Below are 23453 nucleotides of genomic sequence, written 5' to 3' on the forward strand. Positions count from 1 at the left end.
GATGACGATGTGCTGATTTAGTTTTTGAGCCAAATGGCGCAGGAGAAAGAGACCCTTTAGAACAGGGGCTATAAACCTGAGGTCCGTGGACCTCTAGGGGGTCCATGGATGGGTTTCAGGGGGTCTGTGAGGGTCAGATAAAAATGAATATTTATATTCACTATACAGCCCGGTACTGTTGATTTAGAGTAGATGATATAGTAGTAGTAGATCTGTTTTAATTTGCACAAGAGGATTGTATTTTATAATTATGAGTGGCCATTACTTTTTGTGTAAAAAGGAGTGTTGTTTTTATTGTTTACTTTAAAGTTTAATAATATTTTGTTTATGTCCTATATGTATGAGACCATCAAATCTCGATAAATAAAGTACATTATATTCATTGCATGCAAAGTTGTGTTTATGTGAATATTTCTGGGGAAGGGGGGTCCACAGCTTTCATCAGATTCTTAAAGGGGTCCGTGACTCAAAATGGGTTAAGAATCACTTCTCTAGAGGAACCCTCAAATACCAGAATTCTGCAATTAATTATGAATTCTTCTTTCTTTCTTTTATGATAAGAAAGACCAGCATCAGAGTGGTAAATAATTACTGACATGTTATAGAATAGTCCAGGTAACTTGGCTGCTAGGGGTGCAAAGCCTGCTGACCCTCATGTCCAAGTTTTTTTTTGTTATTGCATTTGTACTTATTGCTGTAGACTTAAAACTCTCTTTTCTGATTAATTTGTTAAAAACAAAATTCAGCTAAATTATGTGTTCAGTTCTTTCTTCAAAGAGTTTGCATGTTCTCCCTGTAGTTATATGGGCTCCCAAAAAAAGTGCATGCTGGGTCGGCTGGCTGTTCTAAATTGGCGTGACTGTCAAGGTGAGAGTGGATCCTTCAGTGGACAGGCAGCCTGGCCAGATGGCTGTTTCCAGTCTTGCAGCTGGTACTGCTGGGATTGGTTCTGTCCCCCCATGACCCACATTTGGATTCAGTGGGTTGTTGTTTTATATTACATTTCAACTGATTTTAATATTTTTGTTTTTAATCTTCTCTTTCAGGCAGATGGAGAGGACAACCTAAAGAAGATGCAGTTAATGGAGCTGGCCATCCTTAATGGCACCTACAGAGACACCAATATTAAAACACGTAAGCCTGCTAGTAAACTGTCTGTCTGATGCTGCTGTGGGAGGACCCCATGCTAGCAAGTGTGCACTTGTTGTTTCGTATGTTTTGATTTTTTTTTTAAGTTTAATGTTATTTGGTGGAGATGCTGCATTTAACAACCTAGTGATGTACCTTGAGGCCAAAACAGCTAAATTATGATAGAATGTAAGGCCACAGAGAACTGAATGAACTGCTTTCTTCTTAGAGGAACTAAAGCCTTCCTTATCTGCTTGTATATGAATTTCCATACATTTACAGGATCAAAAGCATTTGGCTATTTGAAGATTGATGTGTTATCCATGGTCACCCTGGGATGTTCTGTTCGACATTTGAACCGCTTGACTCAAATATGAATCACCCAATTCAAATGAAACTTGGCCTGATTGTTACCATTTTAAAAGCTGGCAGCCTGTTGATTTTTGCACAAAATTGGCCAAGTAAATTTTTTTTTCTGCAGAGATAACTACATATGCTGTAGGTGTCTATGTATGACAGACTCAAAATTTGGACCTCACGTTTTCGGTGGATTTACATCTTCAGCATTGCTGAACCCAGTTTCACTACTTTTGCAGTTATGTGCATCAGGATGAAAGTCTGTCGACATGATGACTCAAAAATTAATCACTCCATCTGAATAAACCTTGGCACGGTTGTTTTATCTGTGTAAATACATTTCCAGAATTTTACCTTCATTAAAAAATATGAATTATTTTAATGGGCCCCAACTGCATCACAATTAAGGAAGGGCAATAGACCTTTTTCAACAAGATGTTCTTCTGTTTCATTCCGCTTTGCATAATTTTGGCTTACAAAATGCAGTGTTCCAGTTAAAATCAGGGAAACTGTGTGCTGGACAGATCATAGTTTTGTTATGTGAGAATTTGAACCCAATGGCTTACTTAACACAATGACATGCAGCATGTCTGGTGAACTAGGCATACCTTGTAAAAGAGGCACTGGCACTTCCTTTTTGATAGCCACCATTATACAGGGTGAGTCAAAATTATGTTAATGCTAATGGATTATTTTTATCTCGACTACACCTTTCCAGGTCGAAGGATAGGTTGTGGTGGACCATTGTCATGGCCTCCACACTCCCCTGATTTGAAAACCCTGTGATTTCTGGTTATGGGGTATGGTGAAGGAGCACGTGTGTATAGCAGGAAAGTTTGTGATATCAATGACCTGAAGGACAGAACACGGACTGGGGGAATATCTATTTTCCTTGTAATGTGTGTCTGGGCTTTAAATAGTACTGTTGCTCGTTGGTTTTTGTGTGTTAAACATGATGGCAAACAGGTTGAGACATTCCAGTAATCCATCTTGCACATATGAAGTGTGTTTTGTGAATAAATTGTTTCCGCCTTTCAAATGTTAATGTAATTTTGACTCACCCTGTATATTGGATCATTTGGGTTCACAGCCTCGGTATGAAAGCAGCTCATGGAGACTTTGATGATTAATTCTTAATGTTTCTTTATGTGCTGTGGGATTGTATTGTTTTGGGGCCTTTCTATTAAAGGATAAGTTCGACATTTTTCAAGTCAAAGTTATTTCTCCACAAACATGGTATGTATGCATTTGTCACGCAAAACTGTGTTCTAAAGTTAAGCGTTTTCTATTGTAAAATAGAAAGACAACAAGCATAAAGAGATGGGGTTTCCACCCTGTATAACTGGCAACATTTCGAGCAGAAAAAGAGGCAATACGTCTTTACAGACGAGTCCAAAACAGAACCGCAAGTTAACAAAAACATGGCTGTTTTATATTTGGTAGGCAGGAAGAGGAGGGCTCTATGGGATCGGAAACAGAAGTGATGTCTCTAGGAGGCGGCTTCTCCTGGTGGTCTGCAGAGGAAAAGTGGAGAAAGTGTTGGATAACCGTGCCAAACCTGCCAATTTGGTGTAAAAACACATTTGTTTGAACCCATAAACTGTGTACGTGTGTGACACTATACGCGTTTACAAATTCTTGCCCACACTGGCGCTTAACAGTGCTGGCAATGGGGCACAAAGCACCACCGGAAAATCAAAGTATAAAAACCAAATACTTCCTGTTTAAGTTTCGATAAAAGTAAACATTTTCCATGTTTCCGACGCATGTTTGTGATATTAAAAGGGACCTGGAAAAAATCATTTTATCACATATTCCTGGTGCTATTTTTCACAAGGTGAGGATACATTTCTATTGGCTTATATGAGTTCTTAAATAAATATGGAGTTAAATTAAAATGAAACAACCAGGTTTTCCAAACAGTTTACTGTGATTTGGTCTTTTGAGTGGAAACCATGCCCAGAGAGGGGTGGAAGGTCATTGCGAAACAAAGACATGTGCTGAGGTATGCCACACAGGGATCTTCCTTTAAAATAGCAGAATGTTATAATATTCACATTTTTTTTTTCCCTGTTCAAAGACAACATGAATGAACTGTTTTACAGTGTGTCTGTAATTACAAGACACGGATCAATTTTTGACAACTATGCTAGCTTGAAAAATGGACATATTCATTTTTCTATGCTTTTATTTGCTGGTTATACTACATGCCCTATTACTTCCATTGTAAAACACCAGTGTAGGCATGTTATTTTTTTTAAATATATACAAAACACTTACAAAGTACTTACATTTTGTGTGGCAAATGCATATATACCATGTGGTGTGCCACAGGGGTCAGTGCTAGGGCCGCTGCTATTTTTAATATATATAAATGATTTCGATACGAATATAAGTAACAAGTTGGTTAAGTTTGCAGATGATACCCAGCTAGGAAAATTGATGGCAGATAATCTGGAATCTGTTTAATCATTGCAGAAGTACTTGGAAAGCATACAGGCTTGAGCAAAATTGTGGCAGACGAAATTTAATGTCAGTAAATGTAAAATGTTACACATAGGAAATAAAAATGTTAGGTTTGAATACACAATGGCAAGTCTGAAAATCGAGAGTACACCTTATGAGAAGGATTTAGGCGTTGTAGTGGACTCGACAGTATTACCCACCAGACATTGTTCAGAAGCCATTAAGAAGGCTAACAGAATGTCAGGTTATATAGCGCCTTGATGTGAAGAGTCCTAGGAGGTTCTGCTCAAGCTTTGTAACGCACTGGTGAAGGCCTCATCTGGAGTACTTTGTACAGATTTGGCTACAAAAAACACAAAGCAGCACTGGAAAAAATTCAGAGAAGAGTAACCAGACTGATTCCAGGGCTACAGGGGATGGCTTATGAGGAAAGATTAAAAGTACTGAGCCTTTACAGTTTAAGCAAAAGAAGATAAGAGGTGACAAGATTGGAGAGTTTAAAATGATGAAGGGAATTAGTCCAGTGGATCAAGACTGTTATTTTAAAATGAGTTCATCAAGAACACGGGGACTCAGTTGGAAACTTTTTATGGGTAATTTTCACACAAACATTAGGGTTAGGGTTAAGGTTAGGACGTTTTCCTTCACACAGAGAACCACAGACACGTGGAATAAGCTGCCAAGTAGTGTGGTAGACAGTAGGACTTTAGGGACTTTTAAAACTCGACTTAATGTTATTTTGGAAGAATTAAGTGGACAAGACTAGCAAGCTTTGTTGGGCTGAATGGCCTGTTCTCGTCTAGATTGCTGTAATGCTTGTGAAGAAATAACTTTGATTTGAAAAATTCCAAACATTGAGTTTTAAAAACTGTGGATTCCGGGTACCCACACGTATTTCTCAAAGTAAGAAGACGATTGTGTCATTTTGTGTTTTAAGTGAAATATTTCTTCAATGTACAGTCGGAAGGCGTCTTTCTTTTACTGGAGCAGTCCCAGGTTCTATTTATAGGCCCTGAAGGTTGTCCGAGAATGACAAAATGTCTTTATTTTCATCCTGGGTCTTCTGGTTTCTTTCAAAAGGTCTTTTTATCAAAACCTCATCCTGTGCATAGTTTGTTGAAGTTGGTCCCCTTTGCAACATTGTCATAGAGGATCCCCCACTCCCATGCCTCCTTGCTACCTCTCTTTTCCTTGTTTGGTATAATAAAGACAACAGTAGATGAGCTTAGTAACTCTTGAATTGCATATACAATTAGTTGTTGTGTTTTGTATGTCTTGATAAATTCTAGGAGGTGTGTCGTGTTCAGGGCACAGTTTTATAGTGTAACATGGTCTTGATCTAAAGGGAGACGTAAAAAATAGCTAATTGCTTTGATCCATCATGGCTTGTTTGAAGCAGCCATATTCAGGTTTTAAGTCTGCTGTCATGGCATGTAGTACTATAAGATTAATATTTACGTGTCGTCCACAGACTAGTGACAGTAACTTATTACAAGCAAGAGTCTGTGAAAGTAACACCATACTTTAAATGCAACACTGATGACAAATATCAGAGCACACATCAAGTCAGCTCATGCAGTTGAGAAGAAGACGCCGTATAACCCGAGGATGATGGGAGTGCTAGTGGTCCTGAGTGGAGGAGGGAGAAATCTGTACCACCGTCCTCATTATCATCTGTATTGCTTTGAGATCCTGAGCTGATTGGTGCCATACCAGGATGTTTTGCAGCCAGTGGGAACGGACTCTACTGAGCCACTGTACAATTTAGAAAGAAAAGACAGACTGACTGACTTTGACTGCAGCGGGAAATTACATTTCAATTAGAAAGTTAGAGAGCACAAGTGCAGATAATCCAGGCTTTTCTCAGAAAGGTGTTGATGCGCCCTTTGCCACTTCAGATCATCGATGACGATCAATCCAAGAAGTTGAAAACTGCTGACCCTGTCAATAGCATCCCTCCTCATGTCAATGGAAACATAATCTGTGCATTGACCGAAGTATCTGATTCGTCCGTCATCGGTCAAAATTGAATTTGAATTGCACCTGGCCTCTATGTGTTCTAATAAATGCAGCAAAATACGGTGTACCATTTAACTTCTATTATACAGTTATTTCATGAAGTGACCCTGTTGTGTTCTACTACTATTATTATTATTATGATCATTTTTATTTTTATTGATTGCTTTGTTATGTTTTTGTGTCAACGCCTTGTTTTCTGATCACTGGCTTGAAAGCAGGCTTTCTACTTAATGGCTTTTGGGTGATATGAATGGGGTCTCTATGGCTGCTACAATAGCACATTAGTTCAATATGAATTCTTCTGCACTATGTGATTTATTAACTCTGACCATTATGTTTATTTTTTTTTCTTTTTGGTGATTTGCAACTTTTGATTTTTTGTTTTCTTTTTTGCTGCACTATAAAATGATGCTTGCGTGTGGTTCAGTGTGATCATTGCATGGACTAATGTTCCTTTTTTTTGTTGTTTTTTTTTCTTTCCTTTCTTAACTTCTTTCTTTCTTTCTGCTTTTCTGCCTGTTTTCCACTTTCTTCTTTCATCCCCTTTGCTTACTGCAGCCACACTTGCTTTTTCTCTTGCAGCTGCTGCGGCAGCAGCACAGGGGCCCAGGCTCATAGCTGCCCCGGCAGGGCAAGTTCTGCCACCCACAGCTTTGAGACCTCCAACACCGGCTGGCACCCCTATCATGAATATCATCAGGCCAATCCAGGCAGCAGCCATGTTGCCAAATGGGACACCTACTTTGGTGCCCCCCACGCCAGAGGCTGGCATCATCTACGCAACACCATATGACTATCCATATGCACTGGCTCCAACATCCCTGCTGGAATACCCCATTGAGCCCAGTGGGGTACTAGGTAAGTTGCTGTAAGGAGACAATCCGGTGCACGTTATAGCCTTGACAAAACCTAGAGAGCGATGAAGGTTTTGTAAAGGCAATAAGCAATAAATGATTACAAAAGGGCATGTGGTTTATTTGTTTCAAAAAATGTGTATAACATCCTGGCCGTACTGAGAAGAATGTATGTAACTATTAACTGAGGCTACACATCAAAATAACAGCACTCAATTAGGTTGAGCACATTTCCATGTCAGTGCAGAATTTATTTGGATTACACAGTAACATTAGATAAATGAAGAAGAAAATTGTATTTACCCCAATATTTTACATTATACTTTTTGAAAGTGTCTCTTTTTTGTAATGTTTTCTCCTTTTAGCATATGCATCGCCGTGTGCATTTTGGTGTGTGCGCCGTCCATCTTTGTGGAATATGGACCGTGCGACACTTGTGTGGCCACATGGTGGTACGACAGATGAAATAAATTGAAAGAAGTGCAAATTCCATTTTCCAATCCTTTTATCCCTACAGTTAGAGCCATTCCTGCCTCATGCAGGTTTTTAATTTTCACGTTTTTGATCTGCCTGAGACAAGAGTGAGATTAAATACTGATAAATCAGTCAATGCCTTTTGCTTTGACTTTTTAAGATAATGCAGTCGACCCTCCGTTTCCATGGGTTCTGCATCCATTGATTCAACCAACCACAGCAAAACCTTGAATTTTCCTTGCGCCAAGTACAATGCTGAATCCACGCAAATTAGGCATAACCCACTGCAGTCTCCCACCATGGGAGTTGACCAAAATGACTCGGAGGGTAAACTTCCAGCTCTTATTTGGCAGCCACCACACTGCTCTTCAGGTGGCTAGGTCTACTCTGGTGACCAATCGACCCTATTCTCTGGTAATCACCGCCTTTATAAAATGAAAACTCTTTCTCGCTTACCTATCCTACCTCAGCTTCTGAGTGCTACCAGTTGCCATAGTAAGACATGGTTTCCATCTTTACAGTTCCTGCAGTACTGCTGCTCTTTAAACAAAATACAAAAGACCTACAAATATTCGCAAAAATAAACACACTCAAACAAAGAAGACTAAACGACCATAAACCAAAACATTTCATTGAAATCGGACTTTCTTGAACTGTAGCCCCCCTCCCTACCAAGCCATCAGCCCATGGACAGCTGGCCTGTACACCGTCTTTAAACTTTGGTTATGGTTACCTGTATACACACGTGTGTGCAGACTAGAAATGGCTTTGACACACACAGACTGTCTCTGCATGTAATCAGTGGGCTGTAAATTAGGTACTAAACCAGTACTTAACCAGTAAAAACTGTTATCATTGACAGAGACACACACATGAGCACAGAGGCAAGTGCCGCCTCATGTTTCTTTAAAACAAAAGCCATTAAGTCAGCAATCCTAAATGGAAGGTGCTATGAGGACCTCGGTGTCCCATTGTATGCTCTTTGTTTTCTTTGAGTAAATGATGACTTAATGGCAAGTAAATAGTCAAAGAGCCCAAGAGGGAGCATGAAGTGCTATGTCTCGATGAAAAGTGGCACGTCACTTGCCAAAGTCATTTGTTTTTTAATAGCACGGTATAGCAACTACCGTATATACTCGCGGATACGTTCTCCCGTGGATAAGTCGGAGCTTGATTTTACCGTATGATTTCTGGTATTTTATAATGTTGTTCGTATAAGTCGAATGCGGAAATCTCATGCTATTGGTCCAAGAGATTATGATATGCTAACGCCCACCTGAGAGAGTAGCCGGAGCACACTGACTTTTTTTTTCTATGTGGGTGCAGCAATGTTCTGCATCATAGTGTGCTCCTAACCCCCCGTCTCCCTAATGTGCCTACGTGACCACACGGTAATACCCGAACTATTCCAAGGTGACGTTTGCACTGATTTGTGTTTTTTGTATCTCACACCCTCATACACCTTTATCGTAAGAGCATCCCTTATCTACGATGGAGCATTCGATCAGAAGAAAATATGAAGCTGGTTTTAAGCTAAACGTCGTTGAAGTAGCAAAATAAATTGGCAACTGCGCTGCGGCAACAAAATTTGATGCATCTGATAAACTGATACGAGATTGGAGGAGGCAAGAAAAAAAATGTTAAGTGTCGCATTTTTGAACGTGCATACAAGTCGGGGTCTGATTTTGTAGCGGTCAAGAGCCGCTAAGATCCACACCGTCAATGTGACTGTGATTTATTTATTTTAGCGGAGGAAATCCCAGGGACAACCCCAGCCTTGGATCGACCCACACACACTCGCTACAGAGACCAAATAAAGCACGCTGGGAACATTAAACAATAAAGAATATAATGAAATTAAATTTAAATAAATGCAAACACCACACAGCAGAGTCCATGGAAAAACCAAACCGGATGAAATGGGAGGTGACGAGATTAAGTCCAGCGATCTGTATGTAGAAAGGGAAGGGAAAAACACAGTCCTACCGGTAGTTGCTGAAAGGATGAAGACGGATGGATGGATGGTCCTTTTCTTGCAGGAGAGCCAATGAATCCAAACACAGTCCTCAGTACACAGGTAGACAGACAATTCAGACCCCAACAAACGAATACAATCCAGGACCCAGTGATTAAATGTGGCTGAATTAACAGCAGGAAGTCCGACAGGTAAATGCAACACACAACGTACAACAACAAAAACAACTTTCCTTTCTTCCTGACACCTGCCCTTCTTTAAAAGCCCTCTGGCCACCTTTGACCCCAACAGCCCATGCAAGGACTGCAGGGAGATGCAGTTCTAACTACTAGTAACATTGCTACAATTTTATGATCGATTTTTCGGGTTTCAAGACCCGAATTATACATGAGTATATACGGTATTTACATAACATTTACATTGTGAATAATCTAGAGATGATCTAAAGCAGGGTTTCTTAAATTTTTTTTCTTTTTTCTCGAGACCCAATCTTGCCCTTCTTAGTGTGTTTGAGACCCAGTCCATGACAACCATCAGATAGGGGGGGCTGGGGAATTGCCACTGGCAGTCAATAATAGCATGCCCACCTTGGAGGATCACCGTTGGCAGTCATAGAGGGGTTGGATTACGTTTTCCCTTTGTGAAATAAAGGCACTATATAGGTGCCCGACCCGGCACAGATTCACACTGAGGCACGTGTCGAACCCAAAAGACTTATTTTTCTTCACCTGTGGGGCACGTCTTTCCCGTGAACCCCACAGGCATAACACAGTCCCAAGCACTTAATCCAACCAACCAAATTCTTCTTCTGGCACCACCACTCCTCCCAGGCAACCTTGTCCTCTTCCTCCCGATTCTGGCCCTGAGTGGTGGTTGCCGGCCCTTTTTATAGCCCACCCGGAAGTGCTCCAGGTGCTTGATCGCCTGCATCTGATTGCACCTCCGGGTGGGGCTGTTAAGTTGTCCATCTGGGATGTGGAATCCATGCAGCACCCCCTGGCGACCACCCCAACTCCCAACCGGTCTGTTGAGGACTCCATCTCCCATGGAGCCCCGCAGGAGGTTGAGACATCACCGCCGGCCAGGGAGGCTGCCACCAAGCGTCCCAGGGGAGGTGTTGAGTTGCCCATGGTTGCTCCCCAGGAACATGTGCAGCAGGGGCATCCCGGCTGCCTGCCACACCTTGTAGAATTGATTATGACAGCCATGGTTCCCTCTTTCACAATTGCCCATGTCATTATAGTGCAGCACTGTTGATTACTTGAACAAACTGTGGTGACTTATCGCGAGATACATGCAAATCATATGTGACCTATTCCCATAAAATACAACAGTGAATCACGGCGGCAACCCACAACCTATTTTGAGTCATGACCCATAGTGTAACAAACTGTGATTTAAAGTATACGGGAGAAAATGTGTAGGTTATATGCAAGTGTTATCCCTTTTTTTTTTTTTTTATATAATGAACTTCAGCATCCACTGGCGGTCCTGAGTCCAATTTCCCTTGGATATGGAGGGCCGACTATACATGGAAACAATCTGCTACACTCCTTGTCTTTTGAAATGTCTTGTCTTTAGCCTCGCTGACATGCAGATAAGTGTGCCTTCCTTTAGGCCCTTACTCTCCATGCCTGTTTTTGCCAGAAATCCTGAAGGACAGCCCACCCCATTGTTAAATTTGTCTGATCATGTGGGTTGCTTTTGCCCTTGCTGCCAAGCAGTTGAAGTCTTTTGAAAGCCACTGGCAATGTAGTCCACTCTGTTTACAGAAAGTATACACATTCATTCATTCAATTTAGAAAATTTGGACAGCATGAGCAAATTGTTCATGAAAGAACTACATATAGTCGAAGTTATTTTATTTCTCTGTTGTCCAGCAGTAATTCTTCTCCGGTTTCCATCCTCGTTACACATACAGTACTGTACATGCTGTCGGGTTACTCAGAGGTGCTCGTTGTTTCTTGTGAGGTTATACGAAACCGATAAATGTGATCCCATGCATATAGCATACAGTATATATACATGAATACGTATGCGCTTAAGAAAACTGGAGGCCATTTCCAAATCCATTTCTGTATCTCGGTGCCTTACTCTTCAAAATGATGCCATCAAGAGTTTTCTGTAAAGGAGGAACAGATGAGCTAAATTCAACACAATTTAACATCATCACCGGGGAGTTTTAGTTAGCATCATAACTGAATATTCCAAATTGTTCCCACAAATTCAATTTCAATTTTGTGTAATTTTTTTCTTTTATCACATTCTACTGTGAGTCTTGGCTCAGAGTATTTCCCTAGATTTAAACTTAAGACACTTCTGCAGCATAGTACTAAATCATGTAACATTTACACATAGAAACTCACAATTACGTTGGATACAGTAAAATAGATTGTAGTACTGATAACGGCATGAAGTTCTTATTGCCATTGTAGCTGAAATGTGGCCAGTTGACAATGGATGAGACACTTCAACATTAAACCTGTGGGGGTCGATGACCAGTTATGGGAGACTTAAGCCGACTGACTGCACTCCTTGTCAGTACAATTTTATAAAAACGTGATGGACGGTCATTTTTATTGTTGAATCCAAAGGCTTCGTGACAGTGAAGTAGTGACATAAATCAAAAATAGTTTCAGTTATGCCGGATTTTTGTGGCTATTTTGGGTAAGTTTTCTGAGTTCTGTTTGAAAACCTCCCACTTGCTTCAACCAAGCTTAACTTCTCTTAAAGCTCCTTTGTACAAGGCAAAGGTTTACGTAATCCATCCCTTTCTCCAATCCAATGATCTTTCTCCTTCATTTATAGCTCCATGTTAATACTGTGTGAATTAGGGCTTGAAGACTTGTATTTAAATAACCACATGGATTTAGGTGGGCTGGAACAGTTAAACTAAAAAGACCCCTACTTTCCATAGTGCTAGCATGTAAATAGAGCAGCATATTGTGAGTAAGGAACATAATTAATCGGATTCTGCTTCCTAATTCATTGATTAGTATACCACTGGTTTCCAGTTTATTTTTAAATTGATGCAAAAGAATGACCAATATCCATAAACCTGATCCTGCATTGATGAAAACCAACCCCGAGTCTTCAGAGCAAGCCTCCTGGAATGGCTGCTGCTCAGGTCTAGTCATTAGTCTTAATTTCCGTAACTCGCCAAACCGTTTTTTTGCATGCTGTGTTTACCGGTAGCCTTGTTCGGCTAATATTTTTCTGGAAATTCATCCACTAGTTGGCTTAGGCAAACATTTTTTTCTAAGTGCTCCGTGATGCTTTGTGAGGCCAATGTGACGTCACAGAGCTTTAGCAGCCATGTGTAAAACTTTCATGTAAGTTTGTTACTGACTTGGCCTTAGCACACGAGGACAGAAATAAATAAATAAATAAATACTGTTTCAACTGCTGAGATGTACTAAAACCACCCACTAAACCCTCAATAACCCCCCACGTCTCTAAACTTACTATTTTTTTCCAATCATGGTCATTTCAACCTCCTGGGCAATTCAATTGCAGTATGTGGGTCGTCAATGCACTTATAAAGGTAAAAATGTCTCCTGAAACCTCAAAGAATGAGAAACACAGCCAGACTTCCATCCTGCACGCGTTCAAAAAAAACAAATAAGCAAAATAACTTGCAGTATTATTAGATCTGCCAAGATGGATATACTGTATAACGAGAAATGGCAACGAATGGCTTAATACGCACTCAAATTAGTCATGTGCTCGGCCACATCTTAGAGGAGCCTTCCCCTCTCCCCTTGTCGGAAAACACAGGACACGCTGTTAAATAGTAAAACCAACAGATCTATCATTATTTACAAAGCGTTTATTCTTGATGGAAGAAGAAAGCGCAAAGCATCTGCACAGATACCTGGAAAACAAAAAAGACGTTCCCACTATGCCCGGAGCTGTGACTTCAAGCAATTGAATGAGGCAGTCCTGTGCCGTTGCTTCAGGACATGGATAATGTGTGCCCTAAGACTGGCCTTCTCTCAGCGCAGTGATCTATATTATATTTACTTGTTTCTAGTTTGTGGCCATTTGCTGTGTTTTATTTGTGGCATCCATTCCTTCTGTGTCTTTGGTAGTTTGAGGCATGGTGGTGCAGTGGTTAGCTGCCTCACAGCTCAGATCACATATTTGGCTAACATTCATTGGTACAGAATAGTTGGCAAACCTTTCCGTTGTCCTCATAGACACTTACACTAAAAGACTAGTTCAGTTGCTCCTTCCCCTTTGGCTTCAATGCATTTTGTGCCATACAGTGAAGTCCGCAAACATTTCTGTGATTTTGCCAAACTTGAGGCAAAACAAATTTGGTGGGGTTCACTCCTCACTAGTAGTCATTTGCACAGCTTCACAGAAATGCCCATCTAACTTATAGGATAGTGCCCACTTAGGAAAAATTAAATGGGCCCTTTATATGGGGGACACCACATTTATGTGACTCTTTAGCTACAATCTCACTTCAGTTTCCCCAATCGTATGTGACACAGGTCTGATGTTTTTAGAGAATTGAGGACGGCAAAATAAAATAGTTGGAATCAAAATGTCTCAGGTTGGATTTAAACCACATCTCCATGTGTTACTAAATTTGATAAAGACGTACGCAATTTGAATGTGACCTGTGCCAGAATGTCTGAATCGGAATTGTCTAGACATTTACACTCCATGCCAGTTTTTATCCAATCTTCGTCTTATCTGTGCATTGAATGTAAAGACGGAGAACATCTGAATGAAAAAAAAAAAACACAAATACAAGTTGGTAGACTTGAGCATCAGTGGCGACGATCACCCACAGCCCATTTTCTACAGGCTTTCTAAAGGAGATGATGTGCCTCAAGTCTTGCAGTTGACCTAAGTAATTCTATGTTCCGTTCAACATTTTGCAATCGTCAGACCACCGTTTCACACCAGCACTGTCCATGCTACGTCTTTGTCAGTCATTACTCCTCTTTTTTTATCCACGAGTTTCTACAAACAGATGTGGCAGTATTAATTGTCCTCAAAGCAGCCGCCACAATCTTTTAGTTGTCTGTTTCTCTTCCATAGCAGACAAAGTGGCCGAAATTCTGGACTGAAAGAAAAGCATGGCCGTTGCTGTTCATGGTGGTCTATTACCTCACATCTATTTGTTTTTATTAATTTTGCACATGGAGGGCACACATCCAGAATCTGCACAAACTCATCAGGTTTGGAATGTTTGCAAAATTAATATGAAGACTCCAGCCAAAAAATTAAATTGGAGTCACTTTTAGATGCAGGGTGAAAGTAACCTTTTTATTCTTTCAAGTGTACTTTGCAAGATGCATTTTGGCACACAGTACTTCTACATAACCAGTCTGTGTGTTTATGCACTTGAGAAGCTTTGCAGCTGAACAAAGTGTGTATCCTTTTAATGCCACAATTATTTCCTTTTGGCCATTTGTATTGGGTCCGACTTCTGTACCTGCTAATATGACGAGTAGTTTGTTTATATTTTGTCTTTTTTAGTTTAAATGAATACAATTTGATATGCCAAATGTGCTAGATGTAAACCGAGTGGTGATGCCGTGGTTAGTGCTATAATCACACAAATTCAGAGTCTTGGGTCAAAATTTCACACATAGTCATTGTTCATGTGGGGCTGATGCGTTCTTCCCACATCGGTGTGGCTTTTCCTTTGGATAAGCATGTTAGGCCAGTTGATCCCAGACCGACACAGTAAGTGTAGGTGTGCATGTGAATGAGCCACACGACGGACTGGCGCTTTGCCACATACCTCAAGTTGCCAGAATAGGCTTCAGTCCCCCTTGACTCAAACGTTACTAAAGATTCCAGAATGATTATACAGAGTGTGGTTTTATTATAAAAATGTATTATACAAGTTGAGGTTCATGCTGCATTCACGTGCTCTCGGACTATTCGGAGCTCTAAGTGCGTTCATGTAGGTTTCTGGTCACACTATTCGGAAACACATGAGGTTGCTGATTTATTATTTGGTCTGCCTAAAAAAGAAGAAATTAAAGATAAGTTGCATAGAAAACAAAATAAACGTATAAAATGTGTTCATCAATTCACTCCAAATTAATTTCAACCAAAAAACGTCATATTGGGCTGTACAGGTCATGTAATTTATTTTAAGCTATCCCCGGTACCTGTCAAAGACAGGTCATAGCAAATATTTTTTAATTATTTCATTATGTGTACCTTCAGTGTCTTTCCTCTGTATTTGCGTGTGCTCCCTTTTCTCGAGCGCATTCCCGTAAAGCCGCCTTCTCAGACTCTGCCATTATTTTCCGAGGCGTCTTTCCCCACTTCCTGTCCGGTTTTATACTAGGCGTTTTTGAGGGCAACTCTTTCAGCGTACCTCCTACGCCTTTACTGCTCTTCGTGTGTCTCACACCTGCACTTCCTCTTTTGTTGCGTCACCGAAGCCAAATGCAAACCAATCACAGCAAAGCCAAACTGACCAATCAGATTGTCTCAGAGGGTCTGGAAACATCAACCTTAGTGTTGTGGAACGAGCCCCGGACACAGACAGATGGACATTTGGTCACCCAACACACACATTTTATTTTACTCTAATATTTACAGTTCAATGCACAACCCAGTGCTCCAGCACCAATCCCCCAAAGTCCAGGCCTCTCTTCTTCAGGCCGCCTCCACTCCTCTCCAGGAAGACTCTTGTCCACTTCTGCCCGACTCCAGTCATCATATTGAGGGAAGTGGCCCCTTTTATACATGCCCGGATGGGCTCCAGGTGCTTCCTGACACTCCTTCGCCGACACTCCCCTGGCACTCCGGGTGTCCCTGGTCGTCTTTGCTCCACCACTTCCGGGTGTGACGGAAGTGCTGAGGTCCAGGGCTCTCCAGGCACCGGGGTGCCACCTGGCGGTGACCACGGGCCCCTACAGGGTTGAGCTTCCAAGCCCTGCACCCGTAGTCCCCAACACAACCAGGGCGGTCGCCCCCTCATGGTCTGGAGGGGCCGTAAGCACTCCTCTAGTCCTCTCTGGCGTCCCTGCTAGGTACCACCCCCAGCCGCATGCCACAGTGTTTTATTATACATTAGATAGGCAATTGACTAAAGCGAAAGGGCAGTGTTGCATCACAAGTTGGTCGATCTGGGTAGCTTTATTTTGTCCAAGTTGGTAGTTCGTTCACATTGTATTTCCATCTCAACAACTTGGATCTACCACTTGTCCGAGAGCAGGTGAACACAGTGTAACTCAACACAGAAAACAAATTTAAACTAAACAAGAATAAGGATAATTCTGGAGACCTTCCCAAACAGATCTTCCTCTGCTCTCCAGTGAAGTGCCCGTTGTAGTCGTCCGCAGTGTACTCGTCAGCCTCACTGTTTAACACATCCTGAACTCTGGTGTACAGCTGCTCCCTGACATTGAGCTCTCACTCCTCTCCAGACCCTTCTAGGGTCTCCACTGGTCTCACAGGAGCCATCTCAATGTTAGCGATTTGTTTTCTTTTTAATTAGAAATACCAGGTTTAGCGATCCAATAGTCATGACTGGGATCCTTGCAGTCCCTGCTGTCCCCAGCTGGACTGTACTGCAAGTTTAATTTGGGTCAATTTAAGTTTAATAGTAAAGCACAGCCACAATATGACAAGTGTAGTGTTTTTATTTATTCATTTTTCTACACTGTTATTTTTTTGTGTAGTGTTGTCATAATTTTCTATTTTCATGGGCTGGGTGCAGTTTGATAAGAGATGCTTTCTTTTCACCCCCAATTTTTGCTTGTCGTCTTTAAAATTTGTACACAGTCTTTGCCTTTAACAATTACAAAAATGACCTTGGGTAGAGTAGCCATTCCATATCTAGCTGGAGCTTTCCTTGCAGTTCTGTTCCAATCTGCTCACTAACGGCAGCTCTGTTCCTTTCATTCATAGGTCTGGCATTCCCAACTAAAGGCTAACTAAAAATGCAGAAGCTGCGTTAAAGAAGCTGTTGGATATTTTTCCTTAAACAAAACTAGCTACTGAGGAGCACTTCAGTGATCTCTTCCGAAACACTGGGGGCATGCATTCTGTTCTGCTGGTTGACTTTTAGGCACAGGGTTTAAAAAAGACTTGTGTTAAGGGGTCTCATTTCACGTATTCATTTCAGTTCTAATGACGCTGTGACTGCTAGGATCAGTAAGCAGACATTTATGCAGTAGACTTTTTTCTGTCAAGACATCACTTTAGCTGCCTTGTGGTTTTGGTTTCCACTCCGATCCTGAGCTAAGGCCAGCGTTTTTCAGGAAGTGGGTGGCTGAGTTTGTTCCTACATAACTGTCGAAGAGATGTTGTTTGGGTGTTGGGATATGGGAATGCTGACAAAACTGGAGGGGGTAGAGAACACTAAAGAGTGCCAGCCCCGGTTACTAAAAACTGTATAGCTGGGTCTCTTCTGTGAATATTGGGGGCTTTTTGTAAGGGGACCCATATAAAAATAATGTTGTGATTGTCGTAACAACTTGGATTGGTGCTTTATTAGATTTAGCCCATCTTGAATGACAAGAACTGAAATGAATTACATCTTGGAATGACAAGAACTGAAATTAATTAAAGAAGTAATTATTAGTGAATAGCACCAGAAGGTTATTTATCAGCATCTTGTTGCATCCCATATGCCTTGTCACCTAAGCAATCTTATCTGTCAGATCCAGTCAGTACATGTAAATAGTGATTTTGTTTTTACAGTCTGCACTTCATTATTTACACATCTCCCAGTTTTGTATAGTATTTTAAAAGTGAACAAATTGTGAAATATATGCAATTTACTATATGGTTTACTATGATGTAAGTTATAGACAGATGTAAGTTATAAGGTTAAATATTTTTTATTTTAAAAATGTCTTTATGTATTCTCTGGTTGATTTTCTAATACTGTTGTAATCTTAGGTGCAATGGCAACTAAAGTTCGGAGACATGACACGCGCGTCCATCCTTACCAAAGGATTGTGACCGCAGACAGAGGTCAGTTTAGTTCTTAAGACCACTTTTTCTCCCCACCACCTTCCAACATCCTCCCTACCTCAACCTTCACCCCAATCCACCCTCCAAACCCCCTTTACCCCCTCCCCCCTTCTTACTTTTGCAATGTCTTAATCTGTGATAAACTGTGTCTGGGAAGACCAGCGTGCTCAGGAGCAGATGAAATTTACACATTGAAGCTATTTTGGGGTTTATTCCACTTGTGAATCGCTGGCCACTAAAGGTTCAGTGTGCACTGAGGGTCGCTGTGAAGAGTGTCTCCAGACTGCCACGTGCTGCATTACTGTCCGTAAAGTGCCCGTACAGTGGAGGCGTACTTGACTGTTACTTAGCCACTTTATAGATCTATCCGATTTTCTTCAGTTGCTGCAAAGGCAGGGGACGCTATGACTGTTCTCTGCCTGCGTTCTGAATTGTAAGCTTTGAGAAGGGAGTAACCACTAGAATGTACTCATGATTCACCGGCTCGTTCCACTCAAAGATGCCGAGACGTCGAGTTCCATTTTATATGTACTGTATACATACAGTGCAATATACAGCGACTATATAAGACAGCGTGGCTTTGGCCATATCCTGATTGGTTCCTTGTCTTGCACCCTTTTACCAGTAAAGTGAGCCACAATTACTCACCACCCTGGCTGGCTTAGAAGGAACTGTACCATGTAGGCAATTCCCCGACTGTACCACCGAATGAATAGTAAGTCGTGGAACGTTTTCCCCTATTTTTAGTGTCATTTCTCTTTATTAGCACACTAGAATTAGCCTTGTGTGGGCAGATCCATCGGCCTGCGTGTGTTCCCTCTGCCCAAATGTTTGGCACATCGCAGGAGGTTTACTTTGTATCCTGTTAATAATTGTGAAGTGGACATTTGTTTTCTAAATTGGATGCACGTGCATTGAAATGTACTTTTGTTTTGAGTGTATCAGTGGTACTGTCCTTTTGTGTTTTTGTTTTTATATTCATGCATTTTATACCAGAAAATGTATTTATGACACATGTGTGTGTATATATATATTTATATATATATTGGTAAATAAATAAACAAGACCAAAACATTTGTTTGCCTAAATGATTTTAGTGGATGTCTTCTAACACTAATACTGCTTTACGTAACTGCACTTCCACTCCGTCTCAGGACTAAACTCGCATTTGGTCCTTCTTGCTTTTGTTGCTGGACAGTTGGGTGTGTGGGCTCTTATTTCTGCCTCCTAATTTGAACAAAGTGGGCACAGGTGAACTCATTTAATTACAGGTCGTGATTAACCCAGAATGCTAAGTGTGTCCTCCTGGGATTTTTTCTGGAATATTTTTTTGGGGTGGGGCGGGAGGGGGGTGGGTGTATGGGGAATGCTGGGAGGAGTTTGGGGTGGGCGGGTTTTTTAGCTCATTCTGTTGTTAAAATGTTGTCATTCCTGCCTCTTGCTGCGGTCACTAATATCCTTTTCTATCTTTTGTTGTTTTTTTTTTTTCTTTGTTTCTAACCACCTAGCCGCCACCGGCAACTAACACATGACCTTCTGACCTCTGAAATCTTCACCCAATGATGAGCTGACCATGCCTGCCTGCTGATCAGTTAACTGGTAATCACCTTTGCTTGCCTGTCTCGGATGCAGCGAGCTGAGGCACTTTGTCTGTATTGTAGCCTAACAACTTGTTTAAAACAACTACAAGCAACATCAAAAAAACAAACTACTCTTCTTCCCTCCCCTCCCTTTGTTTTATTTGATTCTTATTTTGTCTTTTTGGGGGTCTCAGCTTGTATTCAGGTTTGGGTGAATGTGTTATTCCAGAAACTGCACTGAATAACTAAAAGCAATAAGGTGAACCCTCTCCCACTGTTCTTCAGTGACTGTGTTTTCAAAGAGAACAAAAAGCAAAATCCTTTATATTTGTATGTGTGCAAAATGTGCACATAATTTGTGCACTCCACTCAGCGGCTTGATGATTTCTATCAGCTGCCAGTTTTGGAGGCAGTGCCATGCTTGTTTCTTTTTTTCCTGTTTATATATATATAACCCCTCGTTCCCTTAAACCCCAAAAAGATACCTTTAAGGAGAAAACACACTCACGGAATACCTTGAAGGCGTATATGTTGTCCTTTCACCTAAACTCTCATCCCAAAGCTCTGAACTGTTTGCGTTGACACATTATGGATGTGCCTGGGTAGTTGCCCATTATTGTGGACTGAACTGTAGCCTCTAAACTGTGCCATCTGTAACTGGAGCTCAGTGTGACAAGCCACCCTCTTGTCTCACGTGTGCCATTTTGTGCTCTGTATGGTTAGCTAACAAAACCGCTTGAGCCAAATACTGCTGGTCTTCAAGGATGGCAGCCACCGCAGTGGGTAGTAGAAGTAATGAGTCTTGGCACAGCTGTCCTTTGGACACTTTTCTTCCTTCTCCTGTGCCTCTCTTGTTTCCTTTACTGTTGAAAACTTCAGTTGCCTTAAACTACAAGTTTTGATTAAGTGTCTAACCTTCATCCCGTCCCTCCAAGACCCAGATGCGCTGGTCATCCATAATGTGTCTCCAGGTGTTTTTAGATACAGAAGTATGCCGGTGTTTGTTAATTTTACCAATTTTAAGAAAAACAAAAAAGAGAAGAAAAAAAAAAAGGATGTGAAAGCCATGCTTGCCTGTTCTTATTGCTCTTTATCTGTCCTATAAAGTGTAGATAAGTCGTTGCATATAAATTACAGAGGATACCTAGATACTTTTACAGGGTGCTGGTGAAGAAAATATATTTTTGCCAATTTTAGCTTTTTATACTTAACTTGCAGTTACATACTAAATGCTTAAAGTTAAAAAAAATAAATAAATAAAAAAAGTGACATTGGAAAGTAGTGGCTGGGACAATTAAGACCAAAATAGTAAACCTAGGAATGTTGCAGGAAACTGAAGTAGAGATTCAAAGTGCCTTATTATTGCTGATTCCTTTTTAAACGCATCTACCAGTTGGATAATATTGGGAAATGGAATTTATAGCTCCTGCCAACCAGGGCTAAACTTGTCAGGTTTTTTTTTTTTGTTTGTTTTTTTGTTCCCCCCCCCTTCACCCCCCCATCCCTCTCTGTCTCTCTCTCTCTCTCTCTCTCTCTGAACAATGGGGGCTTAGAATAGAAATGAAGTTACTGATCGTATTGACAGTCGACGCTAATATTATTCTATGCAACAGAAAAGCAGTAACAAGGCCAGCTAAATATTTGTGCCATGGTTTGTCTTCCTGAGCTCTGAGGGGGTTCTTTAGTGTGTGTACAGACAGTATGTGTGCCATTTGAACAATAAAGTTCAGCTTGAGTGTTGTTTCATTTTTATTTTCTAGATTTGTTTCTCATTGTTATATGTATGTATTTTTTTTTTTTAAAACGTGAAGCGAACAAAATACCAGACTGCCTGTTACAGAGCAAAGGCAACTGCTGCTTTTTCTCTGATAACTAGCAAAGACAACAGACTTGGCACTTAGTTGTAAACCAGACTTCTGAATAACCTGTAGCACTGCCTGCCTCAAACACCACCATCTCCTCCTTGCCTGGTGGAACAACATTGTATGAACCGGTTCTGGTTGATTCTGGTACTCTTAGAAAGAGACATTTTGGCGTAGTTGGCAGGATTATGCCAGTGGAGGCCCGTACATGCTCATATCAGGTGGAAAGTTATCTCTTAATCGGCTGTACGGCTGAGTAACTTTGACCGGGACATCATCACCTAGATTGGCGGCAAGTGTCTTGGTTATTCAGAGGACTTGGGAATATTTGGCCAAATGGAAAGAACAAATTTGGAACTCTGTAATTTCAGTATTGTTACAACTAACTTTTTACAAAGGTCAATCTTTTTTTTTTTTTCATTTTTTTATATTATTATTATAATTTGTTTGTTTATTTTTCCAGTGTTATTTCTTCAATGCAATATTAGAGAGGACAGTCGAATATTTTTGACAGTATTATATATTCCCTCAGCAATGTTACAGAAGCTGTTATGTAATGAATGGTTGGATGATCATAAGTACAAATCTTGTACCATATTCTGTCTTTGGCCTGCCAATATGTATGATAATGTAATTACAGCCATTGTTACAAGTTTATAATGTATTTTTCTATCTTCTTTTTGTATGTATATTATAAAAAAAAAAAAAAAAGACTTGTTTTTCTGATGGACGCCCTGCAGAATTTTAATAGCCCCTTGCCTCCCATTGCTGCTGCTTCTTTTCTTGGCCTGTCATTGGGAGTGTTGCCTTTCCTAGAAATCCCGTTCCTAGCTTTGTCAACTCATTAGCCCTCATTATTAGTTCTCTTGTATTTTTTACATGCTTGCATTTAGTTTCATGGTGATTTATTTTTTCCTGTTTGTTTGTTTTTGATTTTTTTTCCCTATTAACCTCCTGCAAATTATTTTAATAAACATTCTAGTATGGATTTTACTAACTTGCTGATTTTAATTTTTTTTATTTTTTATTTTGTTGTCGTTTTTGTCTTGTGTTTTTAACCTGTTACTGAATGTATGGTCTGGTTCACTGGACTAACTCATTAAAATGTTGGTGTTTGTTTAGCCATAAACACGCCATCCTACGTACCTTCACTCATCTCCACACACACACACACACACACACAGCAGTGACCTATTCCACGAAACTCTCTGACACAGTTACAACAAATGCTGTTCTGTCCTGTTGGCCTACTTTGCACTGAGAGCTGCTTCACATTTGGTATAATCATGTAAACCCGGAGAGGTTGATGTATACCAACAAGACCATTTGGGATCAATTGTTCTCCTCCATTTAAGAATCTTTTTAGCTTCTCTGTCGCCTTCAAGCTACAGCACATCTCTATGTACTAATTTTAAACCAATTCTAGTGCTTCTCTCTTTCACTAATGTAAAGTGTAATAAACTCAAAGGCGCACAAGCAATGATTAACTTATTAATCACTTCTTCTTTAACCCCTTGAGTGCTGACTACATTTTTTTGTGCCATAAAATATTTTAAATTTCCTCCCATCTGGGGGCTTTATTATTATTATTATTATTATTATTTTTTTTTTATGTGCTGCCCTCAGAGGTATTGTATGCATATCCCCCTTCGCAGGTGTTCTGAGCAAACACCAGTGCTAGTCCAGTTCTGCCTCTAGACATGACATGGATCATATAGCCAAAACAGGACTTTTCTTTGTTGTATTTCATTGTAATTTTTTTTTTTTATGCATT

The 23453-nt window shown here is 40.6% G+C and overlaps 1 protein-coding gene across 1 annotated transcript in view; it reads left to right on the forward strand.

Moving 5' to 3' along the window:
* Positions 1 to 19999, forward strand: part of qkia (QKI, KH domain containing, RNA binding a) — a 114030-nt gene extending 94031 nt beyond the window's left edge. Inside the window, exons 5-8 of the mRNA XM_039740593.1 lie at positions 1047 to 1134; positions 6553 to 6828; positions 18163 to 18237; positions 19746 to 19999. Of these exons, the coding sequence (XP_039596527.1) occupies positions 1047 to 1134; positions 6553 to 6828; positions 18163 to 18237; positions 19746 to 19762 (456 nt within the window). The 3' untranslated portion in view covers positions 19763 to 19999. The remainder of the gene's footprint in view (positions 1 to 1046; positions 1135 to 6552; positions 6829 to 18162; positions 18238 to 19745) is intronic.
* The last annotated feature ends 3454 nt before the right edge of the window (positions 20000 to 23453 follow it).

The sequence above is a fragment of the Polypterus senegalus genome, chromosome 17 (genome assembly GCF_016835505.1).
Source record: "Polypterus senegalus isolate Bchr_013 chromosome 17, ASM1683550v1, whole genome shotgun sequence".
In the NCBI taxonomy this organism is placed as follows: domain Eukaryota; kingdom Metazoa; phylum Chordata; class Cladistia; order Polypteriformes; family Polypteridae; genus Polypterus; species Polypterus senegalus.